The 22,435-nt window shown below is 38.2% G+C and overlaps 1 protein-coding gene across 3 annotated transcripts in view; it reads left to right on the top strand.

Annotated features, from left to right (window-relative positions):
- Positions 1 to 17,545, top strand: part of CERK (ceramide kinase) — a 42,169-nt gene extending 24,624 nt beyond the window's left edge. For all 3 annotated transcript variants that reach the window (XM_038154039.1, XM_038154040.1, XM_038154041.1), the window contains 7 exons: positions 1,534 to 1,608; positions 3,074 to 3,226; positions 4,023 to 4,128; positions 6,783 to 6,853; positions 11,492 to 11,697; positions 13,682 to 13,890; positions 14,821 to 17,545. In XM_038154039.1, the coding sequence (XP_038009967.1) occupies positions 1,534 to 1,608; positions 3,074 to 3,226; positions 4,023 to 4,128; positions 6,783 to 6,853; positions 11,492 to 11,697; positions 13,682 to 13,890; positions 14,821 to 14,920 (920 nt within the window). In that variant the 3' untranslated portion in view covers positions 14,921 to 17,545. The remainder of the gene's footprint in view (positions 1 to 1,533; positions 1,609 to 3,073; positions 3,227 to 4,022; positions 4,129 to 6,782; positions 6,854 to 11,491; positions 11,698 to 13,681; positions 13,891 to 14,820) is intronic.
- Positions 17,546 to 22,435: the final 4,890 nt, after the last annotated feature.

Raw genomic sequence — 22,435 nt, 5'->3', positions numbered from 1 at the left:
CAGCAATACAAGTTTAAGTCAGATCTCTCAGTGATTTTGTTTGTTTTTCTTTGCAAAAGTAGTCAGAATTTTCTGTTCATGAGCACAGGAGACAACATGAAATTTGGCAGTAAAGTATAGCTTCAGCTTCAGAAGTCCACTTAAATTTTCTTTTATAGAACTTTAAATGTGACACAAGATCATCATCTGTGTATCTCCTCTGTTGTGATACTGAGGTCAAATTGGAGTCCTCTGTCCTCCAGTGGCATATGCCTGTAATGGTACACTGGCACTGTCTTGAACCTCGGCCTTGTAGCAAGAGGTCTGTTGAGTCACACTGTGTCTTCTGTCCTGCAATTCTGTTATATTCTCTTTAACTGGCTCCTGGAGCTGCTGCTGCTTGCTCTCTGTGGTAGATTTCTGTATAACATTTACTTGGTAAAAGCTTCTGTCCTGCCATTCACAGACAGTCAATCACAGTGGTGTCAGTCTTCTGAAAAGGAAAGGATTTTCTTTGCTCCTATTTCTAACTGCTAATGCCGTGACCATTTCTAAAACAAAAAAGAATTAATGGGGTTTTTAAATAATGGTTGCTCATTCCTCCATTATTAGTTTCTATTTCAATTTGATAAGGCCTCAGAAATCAAGTCCACTGTATTTGAGCTGCTCTTCCACCTAATGTATTGGTAGGAAATCTGAGAACATATATGTGGACCAAGTTTGTCTTTTCAGACATCTGCCTTTGACTTTGAAGGAATTCAGTTTCATGGAAGGAGTGGGAAAAACTGTAAGATAAATTCGGAGTTAGGTGCTGCAACAAATGCACTTCTGTATGTCTGGATTTGAGTTCCAAGTCCCTGCTGCAGAGCAGAAACCACATCCCTATGTTAGTCTCTTGTTTTCTTTAGGAAACAGGAAAAGTTGTCCATTTCTGAACAGCATATAGGTGGAACCTAAAGCTTCCCTGCTTTCTTCTTGTAGGGATTTTGCATCAAGTCTGTAAAGGTACATCTCTGTCCATTTTGTTACCCTATCTAGAAACAAATTCCTGAAAGCAAGTATTTTTATTAGTTTTCAAATAATAGAACAGAGCAGAAGTTTCTGGTATAAGATGACATCCTGAAATTTAGATCAGTACCACAAAAAACAGCAGGCCAGTGAATTTCTCTTCTTTTCATGAGATCTCAATGAGCAAGAAAGCCTAAACAGAGGAGAATCAATGTATGCCTGCCTCATTTGATATAAAAGCTATAATGTAATAGTGAAATTTTCCATGTAAATTAACTTACTTCCCTTCGTAACTGCTACGTATTTATTGCTTATATTGTGAACTTTTTGTGCTTTATATGGAGAGCAATAACTTGTATTTATGGGGGGGGTGGGATGTTATAGTTTAAATAATAAAAATAATAATACTGTATTCCTGTATTTACTTCGTTCCATAAAATAGAAAAGGAGCAAACCCAAGGAACATAATGCTTTTATTTGGAGGACTGTGCCAATAATACTTGTTTTGCAAAGATACAAATTGATGCCTAGTTTTTGATTTTTCAGGATCAACAGATTGCATATGCTATTCAACTGTTGGCATTTCTGATCCAGTAACTTCAGCTCTTCATATTATTGTAGGTGGGTGGTTGCAGTTTGCTGTTTTGTTACAAAAATTATGGAAGTAGCCCAAAATAATATTTTCATTTCGTTCTTTCTTTATGTCTGTGAAATGTAATTTGAACATAGTGGCTGAGTTGAAATACAAAGTTTTTTTTCTGGGATTTAAGTCTCTGATTTGAAATATGGGAGGTTAAAAACTAATTGCTTTCTCTATAGTAATTCATTGTTTTCAAGGGATCATAATAGTTCAAAAATGTTGTGCTGAAGTTTTCATTAATTTTCATTGTTTTGGAAGAAGTAAATAGCAATAAGCATCAGTTGTTGGACTATAACTCTATATATATGTATATCAACTTTAGAGAAAGCTTTGAGAAATGCATGTACTCTTGAATGGTACTATTTTGTGCCAGTTGTCCAATTGTCCTGGGCAATTCAATACTCCCTTGCCAAGTTAAGAGTTACAATACCTTCTGGTATCATTACTGAGTACCAGCTGCAGCTTTAGGATCTGGTGTTGCAAAGATTTACACATGTGCTTCTCTTACTAGACTCTGGTTTACTCTGTCCAGCATCTGTGCAGTTAAAGCCTTTGGACTTGGATTGGAAAGATGTGGCTTTACTGTATCATGGTATTTTAGCTGTGTTATTAAGTCCCAGAATCACAGAATGGGTCAGCTTGGAAGGGACCACAGTGGATCATCTGGTCCAGCCTCCCTGTGAAACAGAAAAAAACCCAAACACCAAAATACCAAACAAAGCAAAAAAACCCACCCCCACTACTCCCACCATCACTCCAAAGTTTGCATGAGGAGGACATCAGAGAAATGGTGTATTCTTTGTTCTTAGGGATTTCCAGGACTTGACTGGATAAGCCCTCAGTAACCTGATGGGACCTCAAGAGCCTGGTCTGAGTGGAAAGTTTGATGAGAAACCTCCAAAGATTCCTTCCAGCTGGAATTATCCTCTGATAGTATGACAGAGGTTTAGGCAGTGCCCAGGAGATGTGCAGGAGACACTGCATCAGTCTGCCTAGGGAAAGGGGCTGTCAAGCATTTACACAGGGTGCCAATACTTAGAAGACAAGATGTGGCACTTAGGGACATGGTTAAGTTGTGGCCTTTAGAGGGCTGGGTTAACATCTGGACTTGATCCCAAAGCCCTTTTCCAATCTAAATAGTTATTCAACTCTATCCCCTCCTAGTGCTACAGGGTGAAGGACTGTAAATTCCTCATTACATGTTTTTAGAATACTGAGCCCTTCTGACTTAGTGTTTAATGCTTTTGAAATATGAAATTAAACTAGTATTAAAAATTATATTTGTATTTCTTTATATGTAAGAAGTACATTTATTACATATATATTGACATAAATGCAATATGTATTTTATATTTTTAATGACTTTGCAGTGTTAAAGTTACTATCATGCTTGCAGCTGCAAATAAAATAAGACTTGACAGACCCTTGCACTTCTAATCTTCATAGGTGACTGTCAGCCTCTGGATGTCTCTTCTGTACATCACAACAACACGTTTTTGAAATACTCTGTGTCATTGCTGGGCTATGGTTTTTATGGAGATATATTGAAGGATAGTGAGAAGAAGCGGTGGATGGGTCCAATGAGATATGACTACTCAGGTAATTTTTAAATTACCACATTACTTTGTCAGCATGTAAGCACATTGGAGTAGTTGGTTTCTTCTCTACAAAAGAGCCTTCTTCAAAGCTTGTAAACATCAGAAACAGACTGAGCCTGAGTTTCAACTCGCAGTACCAAGTATATTGGATTACATTATATAAAGCTCTGTAACTTTGGGGTTGACATTGGGAGTAGGCTCAATAAAGTTGTGTTGAATATGTGCCACCTATTGAAAATGGCCTAAAAAGTAGTAACTTCTCTGTCCTAATCATTTTGACTTTCTTTTTAGTCACTTAAAGAGAGTTAGGCACTCCTCCATCTTGAACATTCAGGTGATGGAATGAATTGTTAATTTTGCCCTTATAGAGAGAGAGGAGTGAGTTAGTCTTGTTACCTAATATTTGGATAAATCCTATGCTAGTGGAAAGTGTCTTTTGCCTTGTTTGATTTATCTTGTCTTAGGGAAAGAAGATGCATGAGGAGAGTTTTAGTGCAGGCAAATTTTAAGATTCAGCAGTGATATATAACTTAATTTTTTAGTTGGTTTTTAAAGCTGTCAAGTGAAATAATGGCACTTCTGACAAATGTTAAAACATTGGAGTGGTTCTTTGGTATTTTCTTGTTCCTTACAGTCTAAAACATTGTAAGAAAAGGACTTCTGATCTTGAGGAGGGCTGCTATTGTTTTGCAGTCCTTAGAGAAGGAAAGATGAAAAATCAAGGAATGTATGTAGGGATATTTGCCGTGTTGATTTATAGTGACTTAATCCTCCATAATGCCTTTTTTTTAATGTAGGCTTCAAGACTTTTCTTTCTCATCACTATTATGAAGGAACAATTGCTTATCAACCAGCAAAACACACACATGGATCTCCACGAGATAAAGAGAGCTGCAGAACGGGGTAGGCTAATGTTATCTCTATATTTGGTGTGAACTATTTAAAAAGGCCTGTACATAAACAGAGGTTGCAGAACTGTTGGTTTTAATATCAGAACACTTACTCTAAAAGAGATAAGCTTGTAAAAACAATTATTGACTCATTAAAAAGAACACCTCATTTTATCAGATCATTAAACAAAAATCTAATAAAATTTGGTTAGCTGGTTCTCTTCCTCCCTCAGTTTTAAGTGAAGCAAAATGTAACAGCACAGGACCCAGTTACAAGATGCTGAGGATACTATGCTATGTTCTACTAAGAAATCAAAAATCTGGATGCCTTGCAGCTTCTACAAATGCAAATAATAATTCAGAAATTCTCAAGTGTTCACATCCTAACTGCATCTAGAAATTTTAGTGGTTGTTTTAGTGCCATAACAGCTGGCGTGGCTTGTCCTGAGGACAAGTCCTCTCAAGAATTAGCCTATTTAGCCTGTTTCTTTGTATACTGCTATGATGCTGTATAAATCCTGTGTGGTATTCTTCACTTGTTTCTTTAGTCAGGGAGCCTGCCTTAATCTCCCAGTGCTCCTTCCTTTCTCTTTGCTTTCACCTGCTTGAAGTTATGCACTAGTATTGATTATTCCTCTTTACATATGGATTTAGCTATCAGACATAAAGTACTTGTCACAGCAGGATACAGAGAAGCCACAAACTTTGTCCAGAAACAATAAGACTGCTGTGCTAGTGCTGTGACACTAGAGAGCAGACTGTAGTAGCAGCTGGAGCAGCTATCCCAGCCCATCAGGTGCTCTCATGCAGGGGAGGCTCCAGAGGGAGAGAGCTGTCATCCAGGTTTCAGGAATGGAGTAAGGAATAACTGGTGCCTCACAGGCATTCCTTATCAGTTATCCTTCCAGATAACTGCTGGAAGGGCACAAGAAATTTAGGAAAATCCTGCAGTGTGGTAATGAGATTGATCATGCAGATGAGTGACAGGCTGGCTAGAAAAACTGCTCTGCTGTGTGTTACAGCACATAAAAAGTGTGGATGTGATAGTTGAGGGCAGTTTTGGCAGTGGTGACTGTGAGATTATAGAGTTTTTACTTCTGAGAGAAGTAAATGAGACAAAAAGTAGAATTGCAACCTTGGACTTCAGCTTGGTTTATTTGGATATCTTGGCAAGATTCCATGGGAGACTGTCCTGGTGTACAAAGAGGCATAGGAGAGTTAGTTGGTACCTCCTCAAAGTTCAAGAATAATCCATTCTGATACTCAGAAATGTGAATAACCAGGATAGAAAAGGAATTTGGATGAGCAAGGAACTGAGTAGTAGACAAGGTGAAAGTGAAATGGGTTACTTTGGAAGAGCACTAAAGACATTGCTTAAACATGCAGGAATGAAATTGAGAAAGCCAAAGCTCAGGCAGAGTTGAAATCAGTGAGGGATGTGAAGGGTGTTGCTTCTTATGAAGGGACTATTTAAATATACTGATCATAACAACAGGCTGAAGAAACTGTGGGCTGAAGGAACTTTCTGCTCAGTGGCATGGGCAGCATAGTGATAAGATACATCAAAAAGGCTGCGAAGTTACTCCTTTACCCCATTTTTCACTAATGTAGTCTCACCCCAGGCCATTCAGCTCCCCAGGCTCCTGGATGAGGGGGATGTTCCATACCTTGACTTTAGCAAGACCTTTGGACCTGTTTGCTGTAGCATTCTTAAAACTAAGTTGATGAGGTGTGGACTAGGTAAGTGGGTGGATTAGAAACTGGCTGGACTGCTAGAAAAGTTGTGAGTGCCAAGTCTGCCTGGCAGCCAATTAGTAGTGGTGTCCCTTGGGAATACTGGGCCTGATACTGTGCCACATCCTTATTAATGACTGGGACAGTCTCAGAAAGTGTGCTCTCAGCAATTTTATGGATGATACCAGATTGGGAGGTGTGGTTTATCTTGAAAGTCCGGGCTGCTGTTCTGAGGGATCTTTGTGGGCTGAAGAAAGAAATGGCTGATAGGAATCTCCTGAAGTTCAGAAGATGTAGATGTCCTGTACCTGGGGTGGAATTGTCCCATGCAAGTGTGTAGATTGGGCACTGACTGGATGGAAGGCAGCTCTGCCAAAAATATCTTCAGGATCCTGGTGAGCAACAGCTGTACCTGAGTTAGCAGTATGTCCTTGCAGCAAGGAAAGCCTACCTTGTATTGAGTTTTCTAAGCAGGAGGGAAGTCAACAGGAGTGATCCTTTCTCTTCACTCAGCACTTGTGAGATGGAGTGTCTCCAGTGTGTCACTGTCTTTCACTGTTAGAGCAGTCAGATGCTGGAACAAGGTGCCCAGAGGTCTGTGGACTTCACCCTCACACATCCTCAAAACCTGACTGAATAAGACACTAAGCATCCTGATTCTGTAAGACCAACTTTGATAACTCCAGAGATCCCTTCCAGTCTGTGTGATCTTGTCGCTCTCTGCTGCTGTTACCTCTGACATCCAGTTATCTTTAGAACTGTACTTAAATCACTGCACTGCCTGCAGGGCTGTGATTATTCATGCCACATGAGGATTGCCAGTGCTGTGGTGCATTTGTGGTGGGGAAACATCTTGTAATGACTGGGTAAAATTAAGTTGAAATGAATAATAACAGAGGTCTTTCAGGAATTGAATGGTATTTTTGTTTTCAGATGTTACATTTGCAAGCAAAGTGAGAAACAGCTGGCAGAACAGAACAAGGAACATGGATTAAAACATGAAGGTAATTTATCAAAAGAAAGTAAAATGTGATAGTATTACACAAATTATTCTTTTTCAGAAGATAGCAGTTCAAGTGTGCATGTATTTTGGTTTTTTAAACATTGAGTTACTTGATAATCCATTGTTTCTTTTAGCTTACAGAAAACACATCTAAGTGTCATTGCCCCCCTGTACTCAGCGCTAGTGACGCCACACCATGAATCCTGGGTTCAGTTTTGGGCCCCTCACTTTACGAAGAACATTGAGGTGCTGAAACATGTCCAGAGAAGGGTAACAGAGCTGGTGAAGGGTCTGGAGCACAAATCCTGTGAGAAGCAGCTGAGGGAGCTGGGGGTGTTTAGCCTGGAGAAAAGGAGGCTCAGGAGAGACCTCATCACACTCAACAACTGCCTGAGGTTGTAGCCTTGTGGGGTTCTCTGTCTTCTTCCAGGTTATGAGGAAATAACCTCAAATTATACCAGAGAAGGTTTAGTTTGGATATTAGGAAAAATCTCTTCATGGGAAGGGTAGTCAAGCACTGGAAAAGGCTGACCATGGAAGTGGTGTCCTGGAAGGGTTCAGAAGACACTTGGATATGGCACTTGGGCAGATATGGTTTAGTGGTGTTTATCTGACACTTGGACTCTGATTTTAGAGGTCTTTTCCAAACAAAATGATTCTATGACACTGTGATTCTAAGTAGGTGAAAAACATGTAAGGTGTCTTCTCCACCCAAACATCAGAAAATTCTGATAAAATTATACTAATTGTTGGTATTAGTAATTGTATACTAATTTTGGTGTGTTAAGTTTCTTTAAGAAAAATAATATTCTGTGAGCTAGGACAATGGGTTTTTGTGAAAAGGACTGAATGGATAAACTGTGAGGTGTCATAGAAGGAAGCAGTTCATTAAGATAACTTTTAGAAAACATCAGGATTAAAAATTTGTGTTTGTTAGCACAAATATCACTCTACTATGAGGCTGTGAACTTGGACAACTAGTAGCTGATCAAGTGAACTTCAGTTTTTCGGTAAAACATCCCGCCAATTCTCACTATAAATGATAAATGAGATTTCTGTCCTCTTTCTCTAGTTATGCTATCCTTACTCTCTCTTCCATCCCCATTCTAACCCCTGTGCACACTAGTGTGGATTTTTTTTCTAATGGGCATAACTTCTCTTTCCTCTCATTTAAACAAGTGTTTTTGAATTCTCTTCAGTCATTCCCCTGGTTGTATCTCTTTATGTCTGGCTTCTACTTGAGGCCTTGCCAAAGATAATGTAGTTTCACTTGAGTTTTGTTTCCAGCTTTGGTTCATCATCCCGGATAAACCTCTCTTAAAGAGCAGGCCAGCTTCCTATGGGTTCTTCTTTCTGCCTTTACTCTGTTAGAGCCCAGTCCATACAATTGTAATTTTCTTGACAGTCATTTGGTCCTTATGACCTATAATTGCAGGGTTTTTGCACAGTGACTGTGCCAGGTTCTAGGCATTTGTTAGCAAAAAGATTATCATACTGTGGAGATTCACTGGTAGCATAAAGATTTCTGTGCAACTTGAATTCCCATTACACTTGTTTAATGCTTTCAACCTAGCTGCTGCTTTCAGATCTTCAATATAGTCAAGAGACGGTCAAATCAGATTACTTCTTGGGTTATTTTAGTCTATGGCCAGATTCAGCTAAAGAAATTTTTTTTTAGAGTATAAATAGTGCATGGAAATAATAATATAAATATGACAGTAGGTTTTTTGGTAAGAAAAAAATTTGTCTTTTTGAGAAACGATTGTAGTTATAAATTGCCAGCCTTTTTCTTTTGTTTGTCGGTGGTTTTATGTGTATTTTTTCATGTCTGTGTGTGTTGTTTGGTTTTTTTTGTTGGTTGGTTGGTTTGGTTTTTAAATCTGCCTTTTTGTTACCTTTCATCTAGCAAAGGAACTACTAGAAATCTACAGGTTAGTTAGCCAACATTGCAGATGACATTAATCAGCTGATTATGTAGGATATTGTTTACTTTACTCCATTCTGCTTCTGGTAGCTGGCTTTCTTTGCAGTCTCGTCTCTTTATCCATGCAGTACTGGTAAGGAAATAATACAGTCAGCTACTTTTGGTTCACTATAGAAAGGATTTTAAATCTCCACTTCAGATAAGCTTTTCACTCAGCAAGGTGTCTTGGCTGACTCTTTCATTGTGCCTACCAGGTTTGTGTATAATTCAGATAAGTTTAGGAGGATGCTTGATTGGTTGTTGCTGGACATATTTCTTTGTATTGTGCAGGAGTCCCTGTGCATGTGCTCAGTAAATGTTGACTGTTAGCACTTTATGCTGATTTCAGCAACTTGCAGTGTGTGTACACAATAGGCCACTGATGAGTGTCACTTATGCACTCCCTGCTTATGACTGCCCTGCTGTAGGATATTTTGAGCAAATAATTTGTGCTGTTACAGTGATACGCACTGCAAAATGGTTATGAAAGCAGCAGTTCATTTAAAATGTGATTGATACCCTGACTTCGTTCTTTCTTTGAACAGTGAAGGTGTTCTTGGGTAACATGCTGAGATTTATACCAGATGAAAACCATCTATTACAGTAACATAAAGAAACATTTTACCCTAAGCATACTTAAAATGTTAATACATACCTAGACACACTGATGACTAAATTACTAATGCTGCTCAGAGAAACAGCAAAAGAATTTCTCAGTAAAGGGAGATGTTTGCATTTTGTTGTTTGTGTATCAGAAAATGCCTGTTGTTTTTAGTTCCAGTAGTTCATGTTCTGTTCAGTTTCCTTCATCTCAGAGCAGGGTCTTGTCATTTGCCTGCAGCTTGAGCAGTCATTCTATAGTCTGACATTTAGGTATGTCTCATCTCTCTTAAGATGCACATTTTGAATCTGATTTAAATTACTTCTTTTGGTAATGTCATGTTTGAAAGCAACATAAAAAGATCAGCAGTAAAGCAAGCAATACTAAAAAGCACTGTGGCAAATTAAGCAAAAATGTTGAATTTAAAAGCTGTGGTTTTTTCTTGCTATTTCTGATTTGTTTCTCAGGAGGTAGAGGGGATAGTCTAGTTGAAAAAATTATAAATAAAGTTTTTTGTTTTCCTTAAGTCTTTTGTCACATTATAAGCTTACCTGGTTTTTCCTGGAAAATTGATTTTCTTGTTCTGTTACTGGAGATGGATAGTAAGAAGTTTTAATGAATTCTTGAAAACAAGAGAAGTTCAAAGAGTGAAGAACAACTACAAAATACTTAGGAAACAATTTTTTTCTTTTTATTTTTTCTGAGGTATAGAGCCTGGAACGTGTTGATTCAAAATGAATGCATCATAGACTTCAGGTTCAAAATAACCTAGACAATTGCAATGATGATTCTCTAAAGTAAATGAGAAGTTCCTAGAACTGAGACAGGAAGGAATATCAGAATTTCAGGACATGAAATATATAGCATAAACATCGTCTATAATCCCATCAGAAAAACACCTTGAAAAATCACTGTAAGTTAACCAAAATGTGGAGAACTGAATCATGTTAGATGTTCAAGTCCATACCAGTTAACATTCTTCAAAATCTCTATCTTGTATACATAAACAAACTCAAGCATTTTTTGTTCACTCCTTAATTTTACCCCTAATGGCACTTTCTCTTCCCAGTCTTAGAACAACATGTATGTCCATAGTCTGTTCTGCACTCATTACTTCTGTGGAACTGTTCATTTGAAATGAGTCCACTTATATTGGTAGGAGAAAAACAGTGTTATGGCTGCTTTTTGGCTTTTTCTTATTGTGATAAGGAAGACAAATATGTGTAATCTAAAAATAAAAAAAAGGCATTTTTTCGTATATTTTTTATCCATATTCAAGAGAAAACAGTTTTGGCAACTCTGCATTGCCTGCCAATGCTTCTTTGTTCTAGAAAATTCCTCTGCTTCCTGGTAGCATCAATGCCAGCACACATTTAAGCTCAGTCTACATGTAATCTCAGAGTTTCAAGGTATTGAAAAGAGGCTTTGTGTTGTTTTCCAGAAATCTCTGAAGATTTGCACACAGGAACATTTAGCTCTGTTAATAGTTCTTATCTTGGGACATTTGGGGCTAGAGTGGAAGCAGAGTCCTGGTATGCTGCCTGCTGGTCCTTGCAGCACCCTGAGTCATCCCTTCCCTTTGACTTTTTAAAAACATTAAGTTGCTGCATTGAGGCAGAAGAGGAATATTGCTTCAGAAACTAAAAACTAAACTACAATCCTTGCGTCATTGTTTATTTAAGATTAACAAGTTGAGCAAAAATAGAATTTTAAAAAGTTAATCCTTCTGATCTTTCACACTACAAGAGCTGTAACTTGCCTGTCTTTTCCTTTCCTATGGCTTTGCAGGTTTTCCCAAATAGCACTGATCCTGAATTTGACATCCAAAATCCAGAGCAGGCAAACAGTTATGGGAGATAGTCACAATCAGAAGGGAGAAAGCAACTTTCTCTGTTAGTGTATGGTAAACAGATACTTAAAGATATTATTTTTAAATGTAGTTTATTTTAGATATTTATTGACAGTACGAGAATATGGCCAGAGAAGAATTTTAAGTTGCCATTGATTGTTTTTTAGTGTTCTTGTGAGTAGATCAAATGATTACCTATCTCCACGTCTTTATTGATGTCTTTCAGAAGGTGAAGAAGAATGGAAGGTTATAAAAGGGAAATTTCTAGCCATCAATGCAGTAAATATGAGCTGTGCCTGTCCACGAAGTCCAAAAGGTCTTTCACCAGCAGCTCATTTGGCAGATGGTTCAGCAGACCTCATTCTAGTCCGGAAATGCTCCAGATTCGATTTTCTGCGATACCTTGTCAGACACACAAACCAAGATGATCAGGTGTGTATTCCTTTTGACAGTGTCCATCAAAGGTGTAAATATTGGTGTTCTTATAGGACAGAAATAATATCTATAAAGCAAGGTTATTTTTTTTATTTATGCATTTTGTGTGATGCAATCTCAGCATGGGAAAAAAAAGCAGCTCAAAACTTTTTACCAAAGTTAGCCATAGCATTGGCCGTGGAATTTTAACAAAATTCCATTTTTGTAATCTGAATTCAGTTTTGTAGCATTTTCCATGTATTTGCTGTTTGAACAATATTTAAAGTTATTTTATCACCACTATGCCCTCATGTAGTTGTCATGAAAAACTGCTCACGGCATGAAAAACTACTCACAGCATGAATAGCTGAGGTAGATGTGGTGAAGAATAATAAATCACTTTTGGGAACTATATAAAAATGTGGTTTAGAATTAAGTTACCAGAACTGCAATTTGATTGTAGACTGCAGGCTTTTAGCAGTGTTTTACTACATGTTAGTGACCAGGATGGGCTTTATGCATTCAACTTGAAAATTATTTCTTGCATGTGTTGTAGCTGTCAGACAGGAAGATTCATCACTGCTTTGGATCCTAATGTCTCTTGAAACTGAGCTATGACTGTGACTACACATATTTAATATTTGGCACAACCTGATTTTATTAACGTCTTCTGGAAATTACCTAACAATGGACTAATGTCATATCTTGTGCATAAAAGCACTAAAAAATTGCTTTTATCCCGTTTCTCTCTGGGATATGCTGGTTTTGCAGTAGAGATTAAATGCAAGGCTGTGCATATGTCCTTATCTCAGGTTAGTGTCCACCATAAAAACCCTTCCTGGGAAACCCTTCTTGAAAACTTAAAGAAATATGAAAAAAAAAAAAAAAAAAAGAAAGAAAAAAGGGTGAATGTATGTCAGTACAGATTGGTTTTTACATTTGCTTCCCTGTCATCCCCTTCCTGTAGATACACACAGACATACTCCATGGCCTTTGCTAAATGAGCTGGCTGTATTCCATACAGCTTGCTGAATAGATAGCTCTGTAGCTGTTAAGTTGCTTTCAGGGATGATGGGGGCATCCTCTAATTTATTGTCCCTTCAATTAATGATGCTTGTTATAAAGCATTTGTTCAATATTGTAGTGTAAGTCTGCAGTCTCAGTTTTAAGAGCAGTCTTCTAAGTGACCTGCTTTTTCTAGCTGAATTAACTAGTTAATTTTTTTTTTTTCAGGATGTAATGGGAAGGGCAGGCAGGAATACCCAGGTGTGTCCCCCAAAGGGGGCAGGTTTGACAGTGTCCCTTGTAAGACTGTGGATCTGTTGCATCATTTTGCATCATGTGCAGTGCTATGGTGCAGGGTCTGGGGACCCCTTTGAGGGCAGCCTTTGATGGGCCATGACACCCCCTCTGCTGTCCCTCGTGTGGATGTCCCTTGGATGTGCCTTTCCGGGGTGAAGGGCCCCTGGAGCTCCTCTGGCAGCAGAGGGTGGGCATTCACTGCTTCTGACCAGAGGCTTTCTCACCACACACCCAGAGCCTCTCATCCTCCCCGCTTTGATGTGTGGGTCTGATGAGCCTGGCAGCTGATAGCCTGGGGCTGTGGTCTCCACCCCGAAGATGCTGGGCTTAATCCTGCTGTGAATGTATTCCCCAACTAAGATGTCTATTATCTCCATCAGCTTGCAGTCCAGGGCCTCAGTCAGGATGTGAATTCAGGGTGGGATGGTCTTCCGTGCAGCTTTTGTTACACAGTTTTTCTATAATAAGAGCTATACAGTGACCATTGAGAAGTAAGGTTTCATTTTGGCTTTGTTTTTTTTTTGACTTGTGCAGTTTTTGGAAAGCAAATATCACTTTATACCTCAGGTAAGCTTCTCTAGAAAATTGGAGTGGACAGACTTTCCTGGAGTACAAAATTATGCATGCTGAATAGCTTTTCTCATCAAATGTATTTAATTATAATTTCCTGATCTGGCTTTTTTTTTTTTTTTTTTTGTAGTTTGACTTTCCATTTGTAGATGTTTATCGGGTTAAGTGTTTTCAGTTTACATCAAAGCTTTCAGAAGACAACGAAAGCAATGTCATGGACATTGGAAAAAAACGTTTTGGCCAGTTCTGCAGAGATCATCCAGCCTGTTGCTGTAATATTGTAAATAGCACCTGGAATTGTGATGGAGAAACTCTGGATAGTTCAGCAATTGAAGTGAGGTAAGCTTTGATTTTTCTGTCTATATAGCAGAACACATTAAGCCTTCTCATTGATTTTAAAGATGCTTACAAAGACATCCCAAAAAGATGCCTGTGCATAGCAAACTTGAGTCTTCTGATAATAAACCTAAATATTTTTGATACCATTTTGAATCCTTTCCAGAGAATACTGCAGCCATGTATGTTGTAAATGATCACTCTTGAGTGAGATGGACGGCCCTACCTTTGAAGTCCTACTTACTTCTTAGGAACTGTTATTATGTGTTTAAAGTGCTGAAAGTGAAGATGCTGTTGGAAGGTTTCTTTTTAAATGTGTGGAATGCCTCATTGCTCTGAGCAATAGCTTTTCCTATTTGCTTAAGTAAACATCTTTGCCTGACAGAAATACTGTGTCCCATACTTAGTGTTTTTTTTGCACACAGCACAGTCTTATCTCCGGTCTTCACATATGGAGAAAGAATTTTGCAGTTGTGCAAATAATCAAATTAGAAAAGAAATTTGTGAAATTTGAAAGGGTTTTGTCGTTAGGTTGTTGTTGTTGTTGTTTGGATTAGTTTTGGTTCCTTGTTTTGTTTGTTGTTTTTAGAACAATGGGAACCAAACCCATAATATTTACATATAAATGTGTTGCATTAAAATATAATCCCTTAGTAGTCCAAAGGGGAGTTTTATAAATGCTGTATATTAGACAAGATTGACTCATCTAGGTGCCCATAGAACTTCTTGTGTGGACAAGGGGCATAAAAGAGCACACATGAAAGTGTCCAGCCCTCTCAGCAGAGAAGGATTGTATCTAAAATGAGGGCATGGTTTCTGTATTCAGAAAGAAACTTTATCCAGCTGTTTGAAATTAATGGATTATTAGAATTAAATTTCTAGAATTAAAAATGTGGTACCCATTTATTTCTTACTAATTTCTATATTTTTCAGGGTTCACTGCCAGTTAATGAAACTGTTTGCAAGAGGAATTGAGGAAGACTGTAAAGATGAAGCTGCCCACAGCCAGAGTAGCATTGAACAATTACTATAGACATTGTTCCTCCAATGGGGAGAAGAAAAAATAAAAGCTCAAGGAAATTGAGTAAATATGCATTTTAGTCAAATTGACAAGTATTTTAAACTTCTAGATTTTTTTATGGCTTCACTATAATTTTAGACATCTTACTGTATTGTGTCTTTTTTTTAAAAAAAAAATTGTAATCATTACAATATATATTGGAGCAATGTAATCTGTTAGAAAAGATGGGATTGGCCTGTATCTGTGTATTCGTGATGACTGATAAATTCTCTTTGCTTTTCTAGAGAGCTAATTTAGTAGTTGTGTTGCAATAATATGTAATTGTATGAAACATTGGACTTCCCACTGGCACCAAGAGAAGACATTTTCAGTGTCTGAGAAGATGTTTTCTGCTGGGAGTGTTATGTAATTGTGTGTGGCTTAAATGCTGGACAACGGTGTTGTCATTTGCTTTTTTTTATTAAAATATTTCATTTTGTAATTATGACAATACCTTGCAACTTATCAATGCAATTCAAATACACATTCCTGGCTTTAAGTAATAACAATAGTAGTGTACAGATATTTGAAAAATAAAAGCACAACTATATACAGGTCACACCTCATCCTATATATTCTGTCTTTGAAGGTTTCTTTGCATCATGCTTTTTTGGGATTCTAAAAGGTTTTATGACTGTTTGGATGATACCAAATACCACACAGTGCAACTGAAAAGTCTTGCAAGCAAATTGCAGGAGTACTTCTATAATATCAGGAAGGCACAGGAAAGGAAAATATAAATAAGTTCTCAAACACCAGCAAAGTTTTAGGTTTTAATAATATCTGATATTAGCATATTAAAAGCTTCCCTCTTCACAATTCTCTGGACATTCTACTCCATGTGTTAAAATGTCTTTGCAAAATAAGATCTTGAAGTGTTGAGTTTAGAAATATGATTTGATGATTGAAAATCCTTAAAATAATTTAACTAAATATGAAGCAAAATAATTTGCTTTGTGAAGCCAAGGGAAGAAACTGGCATCTGACAAATCATGAATTCACTGTGCTGATTTGTTTTTATAACAAAAAACATTAGACTGTCATGTAGAGTTATGGAGTGATTATTTAAGTTGTATATAGTTTTGTGTATTGTGGCACATACATGTTTTGTGTCCAGGGTTGGGGCTAAATTTTGCTCTTCTTGTACAGGCTTATTCCTGTTTGAGGACAGAAGTTAGCTCCTGTTCTATTCTATCTTTTTTTAAGAGTTTCTTTAAGTGTAGAGTTGTCTTTAAAACTGACTTCATCTGAGGTTTTTTTTGTCCAAACAGCTGATGGTTCTGTATTCATGTATATTTATTGGTACTTCTGTCATCTAGCTTGTGTTATTTTCATGTCTCTCATATATGTGGTCAATGTAAGCCATGGTGATTGGTCAGTTAATTACTGAAGCACTTGAATATTATTATAAATGGCAGGTTATTTTTTTCTATTGAAGTTATATACATTCCAGTTTTGTGTATTATCAAAATTGTGTTCTATATCTTTGCTACAAAATATTATTCATATTGCTCTATATGAAAAACAGCACTTGCAAATTATATTTGCCTCAAGTACAATCATACAAAGTTTAGGATCTTTATTTTGTTATATTTCAGGAAAATACTTGAATACTTTTCCAAAACTACTGCTCTTTGCTTTCCTTATTAATGCAATGAGTTGAAATGTTGATTCATCCAGTGTTTTTCTGACACTTCTAACACAGGTGTTAGATATACTGTCTTTTTAAAGCCATGTTTAATAATTGAAATAGTACTTTTGAACTAACGTCCCATTGAAAATGAAATTATGCAGTTCTACAAATGTGAATATTTTTTGAAAGTGTCATTTGGTAAAAAATGTCTGTGGTTATTGTGGTTAATTCTTGAATATTGTGAGAGTACCCAGAGTTTGAAGTTACAGTAATACTTGTGCAGGAGGTAATGGTGCACACTCAGCTTACCAACAGTGAGGGAGTTGGAGGCATTGCAGCTATCCAGAGCACATTCTCATCAATGAGAACTGGAATAAAAACTAACCAACTCTTTCCATTAGTTTACTAGCAAGTCATGAGACCCCTACTTGAAAAATGGAGACTCAATCTCGTAGTGAATGTATATTGAAATGCTTTGAATATTTGAGTATCTGCAACTGAGTGCTTGGTGTTTCCAAAGAAAGCCACAGTGAAGGTCTCCTTTCTGAGAAAAAGCCACCAGAGAAGGATGAAAAATCATTGTATAGTGTTGTAAGGAAGTGTGAAGTAAATAATAAAGGTATTGCAACATAATAAAATTTAAAGGTCATAGTTAATAGAAAAGCTGCATAGTTGCATTTGAATAATTCTATTTGTAGCATATTAAAGTAGCAAAGCACCATATGTGAGTTGTATGACATGTCCAGTTTATTTTTAAGAGAACTGTGTAAGTAATGTCTTCTTGTATTTTAATTCTAGGGATTTTTTCCTCTGAATGTAATCTTAGTATGGAAATTATGTATAGGAAAACTAGCTTTGATTTTTCTTTTTTCCCAATCTTGCTGGCTTCAAGATTAGAAAATGTGTTCTGTTTTATGATGCTAGGGCATTTCATTAAAGAAATAAAACTGCGTTGTACAACAGCACATTGGTGGTCTTCTTTTCACAACTTGATTTGAAAAAAAATCTCACTTTGACAGAAATCTGACAGTAGTATGCTTAATGTAACCACTGTGAGCAGATCAAACAAAGTGCAGATCAAACAGAGTGAAGCAATTCATAACCTTCCGGTTGGGTTGACAGCAGCTTTGTGGCAAGTGTGAGCATGAACAAACACAGAGTGGAAGAAAGCAACTAGTAAAGCTGGACTTAGGCTAATACTAAGCAACTCTACTAAGGGTACACTGAATATGAAACTTACTATAATGCAGGTATTTAGAGTTGTAATTACTGGGGAAATAAACTGCTGTTCTAAGAAGCATAAATATGTATTACACTATAAATAGTGTGGTTAATAGAGGGGGGATCTAGAGTTTTGTTGCAATTGCTACAGATGAAGTATGTATTCTGAGAAGTAAAGCATGTTCATTGTAGATAAACAATGGGCACAGAAGGAAAACATGCTTTTCAGGACTGCAGACACTTCTGCTTTTGAAGTGTATTGTTTTTGTGTGGCAAGGCTGTGGTAGCTGCAGGGGTGACTTCTGGAAGAAGGCAGCAGAGGATGTCCCCATGTCAGACAATCATTTCCCATCATTTTAGCCAGCTCCAAGATGGACCTGCCACCGGCCAAAGCTGAGCTCATGGGATGGCATTGCTAAGAATTTCTGTGATAAATGAGAAAGGGTAAAAAGTGCTGCTCAACAACTGTGAAAGGAGTGAGTGGAAAATAAACATCCTGCAGACACTTAAGGTCAGCGAAGAAGGGGGAGGAGGTGCTCCAGGCACAGATGAGATTGCCCTTGCAGCCTGTCACCCTTGCACTGAGGCAGGTGGATGTGCCCCCAGGAAAGCTGCGACTCCTGGAGAGCCCATGCTGGGGCAAGTTTCCTGGCAGGGGCTGCAGCTATGGAGAGGAGCGCATCCATGAGCGGGTATTTTTCACAGGAACTGTGGTCCATAGGGGATGTTCTCCTCCTCAGAAAGGAGAAAGAAGAAAGTGTTAAACTCTCTAGAACCCCCACTTCTCCATCTCCCTGCACTGCTCAAGGCAGAGGGGATGAGGTAGAAGAGTCAGAAAGTTGAGCATAGGAATGAAGCAGAGAGGGAGGAGAGGAGGTGGTGCATTTAGGTTTGGGTTTATTTCTGTCTTACTCTGCTATTAATTGGCAATAAATTATATTAATTTTCCCCAAGATGACTTTGTTTTGCCCCTGACTGTAATTGCTGAGAGGCCTTCCTGTCCTTAGCTTGACCTCTAAGCAATTCAATTATTATTTACCCTGTCCTAAGGAGAATGATCTAGAATCAGAAATTTCTCTTGCAATTCCAGTATTAGAATAATAGGATCTTAGAACCATTTAGGTTAGAAAAGACCTTTAATATCATAAAGCCCAATCCTTAAACCAGCACTGCCAAGACCATCACTAAACCATGTCCCTAAGGGCCCCACCTACACCTCTTTTTACTACCTCCAGGGATGCTGTCTCAGCCACTTCCCTGGACAGCCTGTTCCAATGCTTGATAATCCTTTCCATGAAAAAGTTTTTCCTAATACTGAGTCTAAACCTCCTCTGACACAACTTCATAGGAATTTGGGTGGGAAGGCACTTTAAAGATCAACTTGAGTCTAAAGCTCATATTGGCCTCAATGTGAGGCCATTTCCTCTATTTCCTCTTGTTCTATTGATTTTACACAGAAGAGGAGACTGACCCCCACCTGGCTACAAGCTCTTTTCAGGCAGTTGTAGAGTGTAATAAGGTCCTCCCTGAGCCTCCTTTTCTCCAGAATAAACATCCCCAGCTCCCTCAGCAGCTCCTCACCAGGCTTGTGCACCAGACATGTCTCCCAGCTCCGTTGCCATTCTCTAGACACGATCCAGCACCTCATCTCATGAGGGGCCCAGAACTGAACACAGAATTCATTTCCCTAGAACTCCTGTCCTACTCTCTGTGAAGTAAGTGAGTAATAGGAGTTCATAATTTTTATTCTCATTAGTGAAAATTGTTCTTAATTCAACTTTTCAACAGGAGAGTTAAGAAATTTAATAGATTCTAACTGGTGTTTAAGTTGCAGTAAATGAGTTCTGTACGTAATGAAGGAGCAGTCTTCCCAGACTTCTCTTACCCACTCTCATGTACATGATCTACATCTTGCAAAGGCTTATGCATGTTCTTAGTTAATACACGATTAGTCCAATCAATTAGAAGGGGTGGGGCATTCATTCTTCAGTCATGCCTTTCAAATACTCTGCAATGAGAGGATTACATTTTTTTTGTAGTCAATTTCCTGCTGTTAAGAAATGATTCCTAATATGTACCTACCAAAATTGCCAATGAGGTTGTCTTCAAAAATTGTTAGCTCCTTTGTGACTCTTGCATGTCTGAAAAGATGATCTGCTTTTGTTAGTAGCTATTTTACCTAAGGTGCAATCTTCTGGCTTATTTTATAGAAATCCTCCAGCAACAAATAAAATTAACAGGTTTTTAATCTTTTTTTTTTTTTTCAACATTTCAGTAGTATAGGACAGGAAAAATATAAGCAGAAAAATAATTATTCATAAAGGAAAATCACTGAACAAATAACAGAAATGATGCAAATTAAAAAATCCGTGAAGACTAAATTCTTGAAAGGATGAAAGAGAGCAACTGCAAAGCAAATATTAAAAAGAAGAAAAATAAAAGGAAGAAAAGAAAACAAAATACAGATTTTTTTTTTTTCCCATTTTTTTTCTGCTGGAAAGCTTTGCCTGGGTATGTGTACTGTAACTGCACAGTAAAGCCAGCTCTGAAGATTTGAGTAGGTTGCTAGAAGTTTGACTATTTACAACTGGTAGAGAGAATAAAAGCTTCATCACTGTTATGAAGACACATTTCTAAAAAATGCTGTGTCACTCTCTGTATTTTCATTCACAAACTTTGCCATAACAGCAGCATAGCTAGAAGAGCTGCTGAAGGAGATCTGTAAAAGCAGCTTCATGGTTTCCTGTAGCAATGTGAAACATTCTGAAATGACTGTTCAATTTAATCTCTCAAATACTGTTTTTCATGTTAATATTTAGCAGCTGTATTTTAGGAAAACGGAGTTTGGACAACAAAAAGAAATGCTAGGTTAGTGTTTCGATGCTGTTGAGGGATAGTGGGATAGCAACCCACCCCAGCTAAGGATCTGTCCCATAGATCTTGTAACATCAGGGGAAGTCCCACAGAAAATTCTTCCCTGCAGAAACCTGTGCAGTTCCTAGAACATGTTTGTGTAATCTGTTCTTCTGAGCTTTTAGTGATGGATATTCAGCACAGCAGATTAGCTATCAAAACAGATTGTTTAAAGACTTTGAGGTAGAAACTCTTGGTCACTCACGTAGCTAAATCTCCCTTGCTGTATTTACACGTGGGCACAGAGAGCAGCTTGTTGCCTTTGGGGAATTCACTCCCTGGGCTATTCTGTTGCCTCTCAGTCTCCTGTTCTTTGCCTAAACAGTATTACTATTCAGACAGAGAAGGAAAAACCCTACAATAGTCAAGTACTTATTGATAAGAAAAAACACTTGAAGCTGATTTTTGTTTACCACCAAAGAAGGGGCTGTGTACAAGAGAGCTGGTACTGACAGGGTTGCTCTAGAATGAGTAGCTGCATAAAGACTTCAATCAAATCAGATTCTGTTTAGTACCTAGATAGCATGTTTTCACAGAATGCTGTTTAAAGCTCTGATGGATGCATTTAAGGTAGATATTTCCCCTCAGCAAGGCCTATCAGATAAACAACTGCTCTGAGGATTACTCTGCTGGTAGATGCTGCCCTGCCCCTAGACCAAAGAACAACCCAATAAGTACCTCTCAGATAGCTGGAGCCTCTCATTTCTATTGTGTTTCACAGTGTTTGAATTTTCTATGGAAAACAGGCAAAACCTGAACACCAGGGTGTTGCTGTGGTTGTAATTTTCTAGTAAAGACTTTCAGAAAATCCTCAACACATTGGTAGTAGGGTTGGGAAAAATTAAACATAGGCGTAGTCTTTCACCAGAACAGCAGATAGTACTATTTGCTTTCCTCTGTGCAGGCAAAGCTTTGAGTCAACAGAATTTGTATTTTTTGCTGCATTAAAGAGTTTACAGACTCAGTGGAGGAAAGTGAGGTAGGGAAGAAGCACAAGGTTGCTACTTCCTGTGCTCAGGGAGTCCATTCTGAAGCTCTTGTGGTGGGAACACCAGGCACTAATGCATGGACCAGTGCAGAAGAGGGATGCAGCGAGCAGGACTATCCAGAGATCACTGGCTGTGCAGACTTGGCAGTCCAAACTCAGCCACACAGTAAATAAAGCATTGCACCGTACCTGTGTCAATTGCTCAGGTTTGGGACTGGAGGCCACTGCTGTCTGCCCTGCCTTCATTTGGTGGAGAAAATTTCACTGGTTTGGGATAAATCTGTCCTGTAACACTGCTATGAGAAAGCACAGCGGGAATTTATTAGCAAAAGTGACTCTGTTCAGTGTTTTCACTGGAGCTAAAATAGAGGAAAAAGGAGGCCAAGAAAGAGTTGATGATTCACATTGCCCTTACTGAAGTAACCCAACACAATGCACCTCACATTGCACATGCAAGGGGAGTGGGAGGCTATGGCTGCTTGCATTGGTTTCTGCCAGTTCTGGTTTCTACCTTCCAACAAAGCTACTGAGATACCAGAATTCTGTTCTCCACTTGGCATGGGCAGTGGTAAAGGGAGGGAATGTTATTCCCATTTAAAGGCACAAATAGCTGTATTTGAATTCTCTTCAGTTCCAGGACACTGCATGCATCCTGCAGTAGCGACAGCCAGAGCTTCCTGTGGAGTGGAAAATGCCTTCCTATGCTGTTAATGCAAGGTATCAGTGGGAAGAG

The sequence above is a fragment of the Motacilla alba genome, chromosome 1A, assembly GCF_015832195.1.
Source record: "Motacilla alba alba isolate MOTALB_02 chromosome 1A, Motacilla_alba_V1.0_pri, whole genome shotgun sequence".
Classification (NCBI taxonomy): Eukaryota; Metazoa; Chordata; class Aves; order Passeriformes; family Motacillidae; genus Motacilla; species Motacilla alba.
Note: the sequence above shows the minus strand (reverse complement) of the source record. Positions and strands in the feature narration are given on the sequence as shown.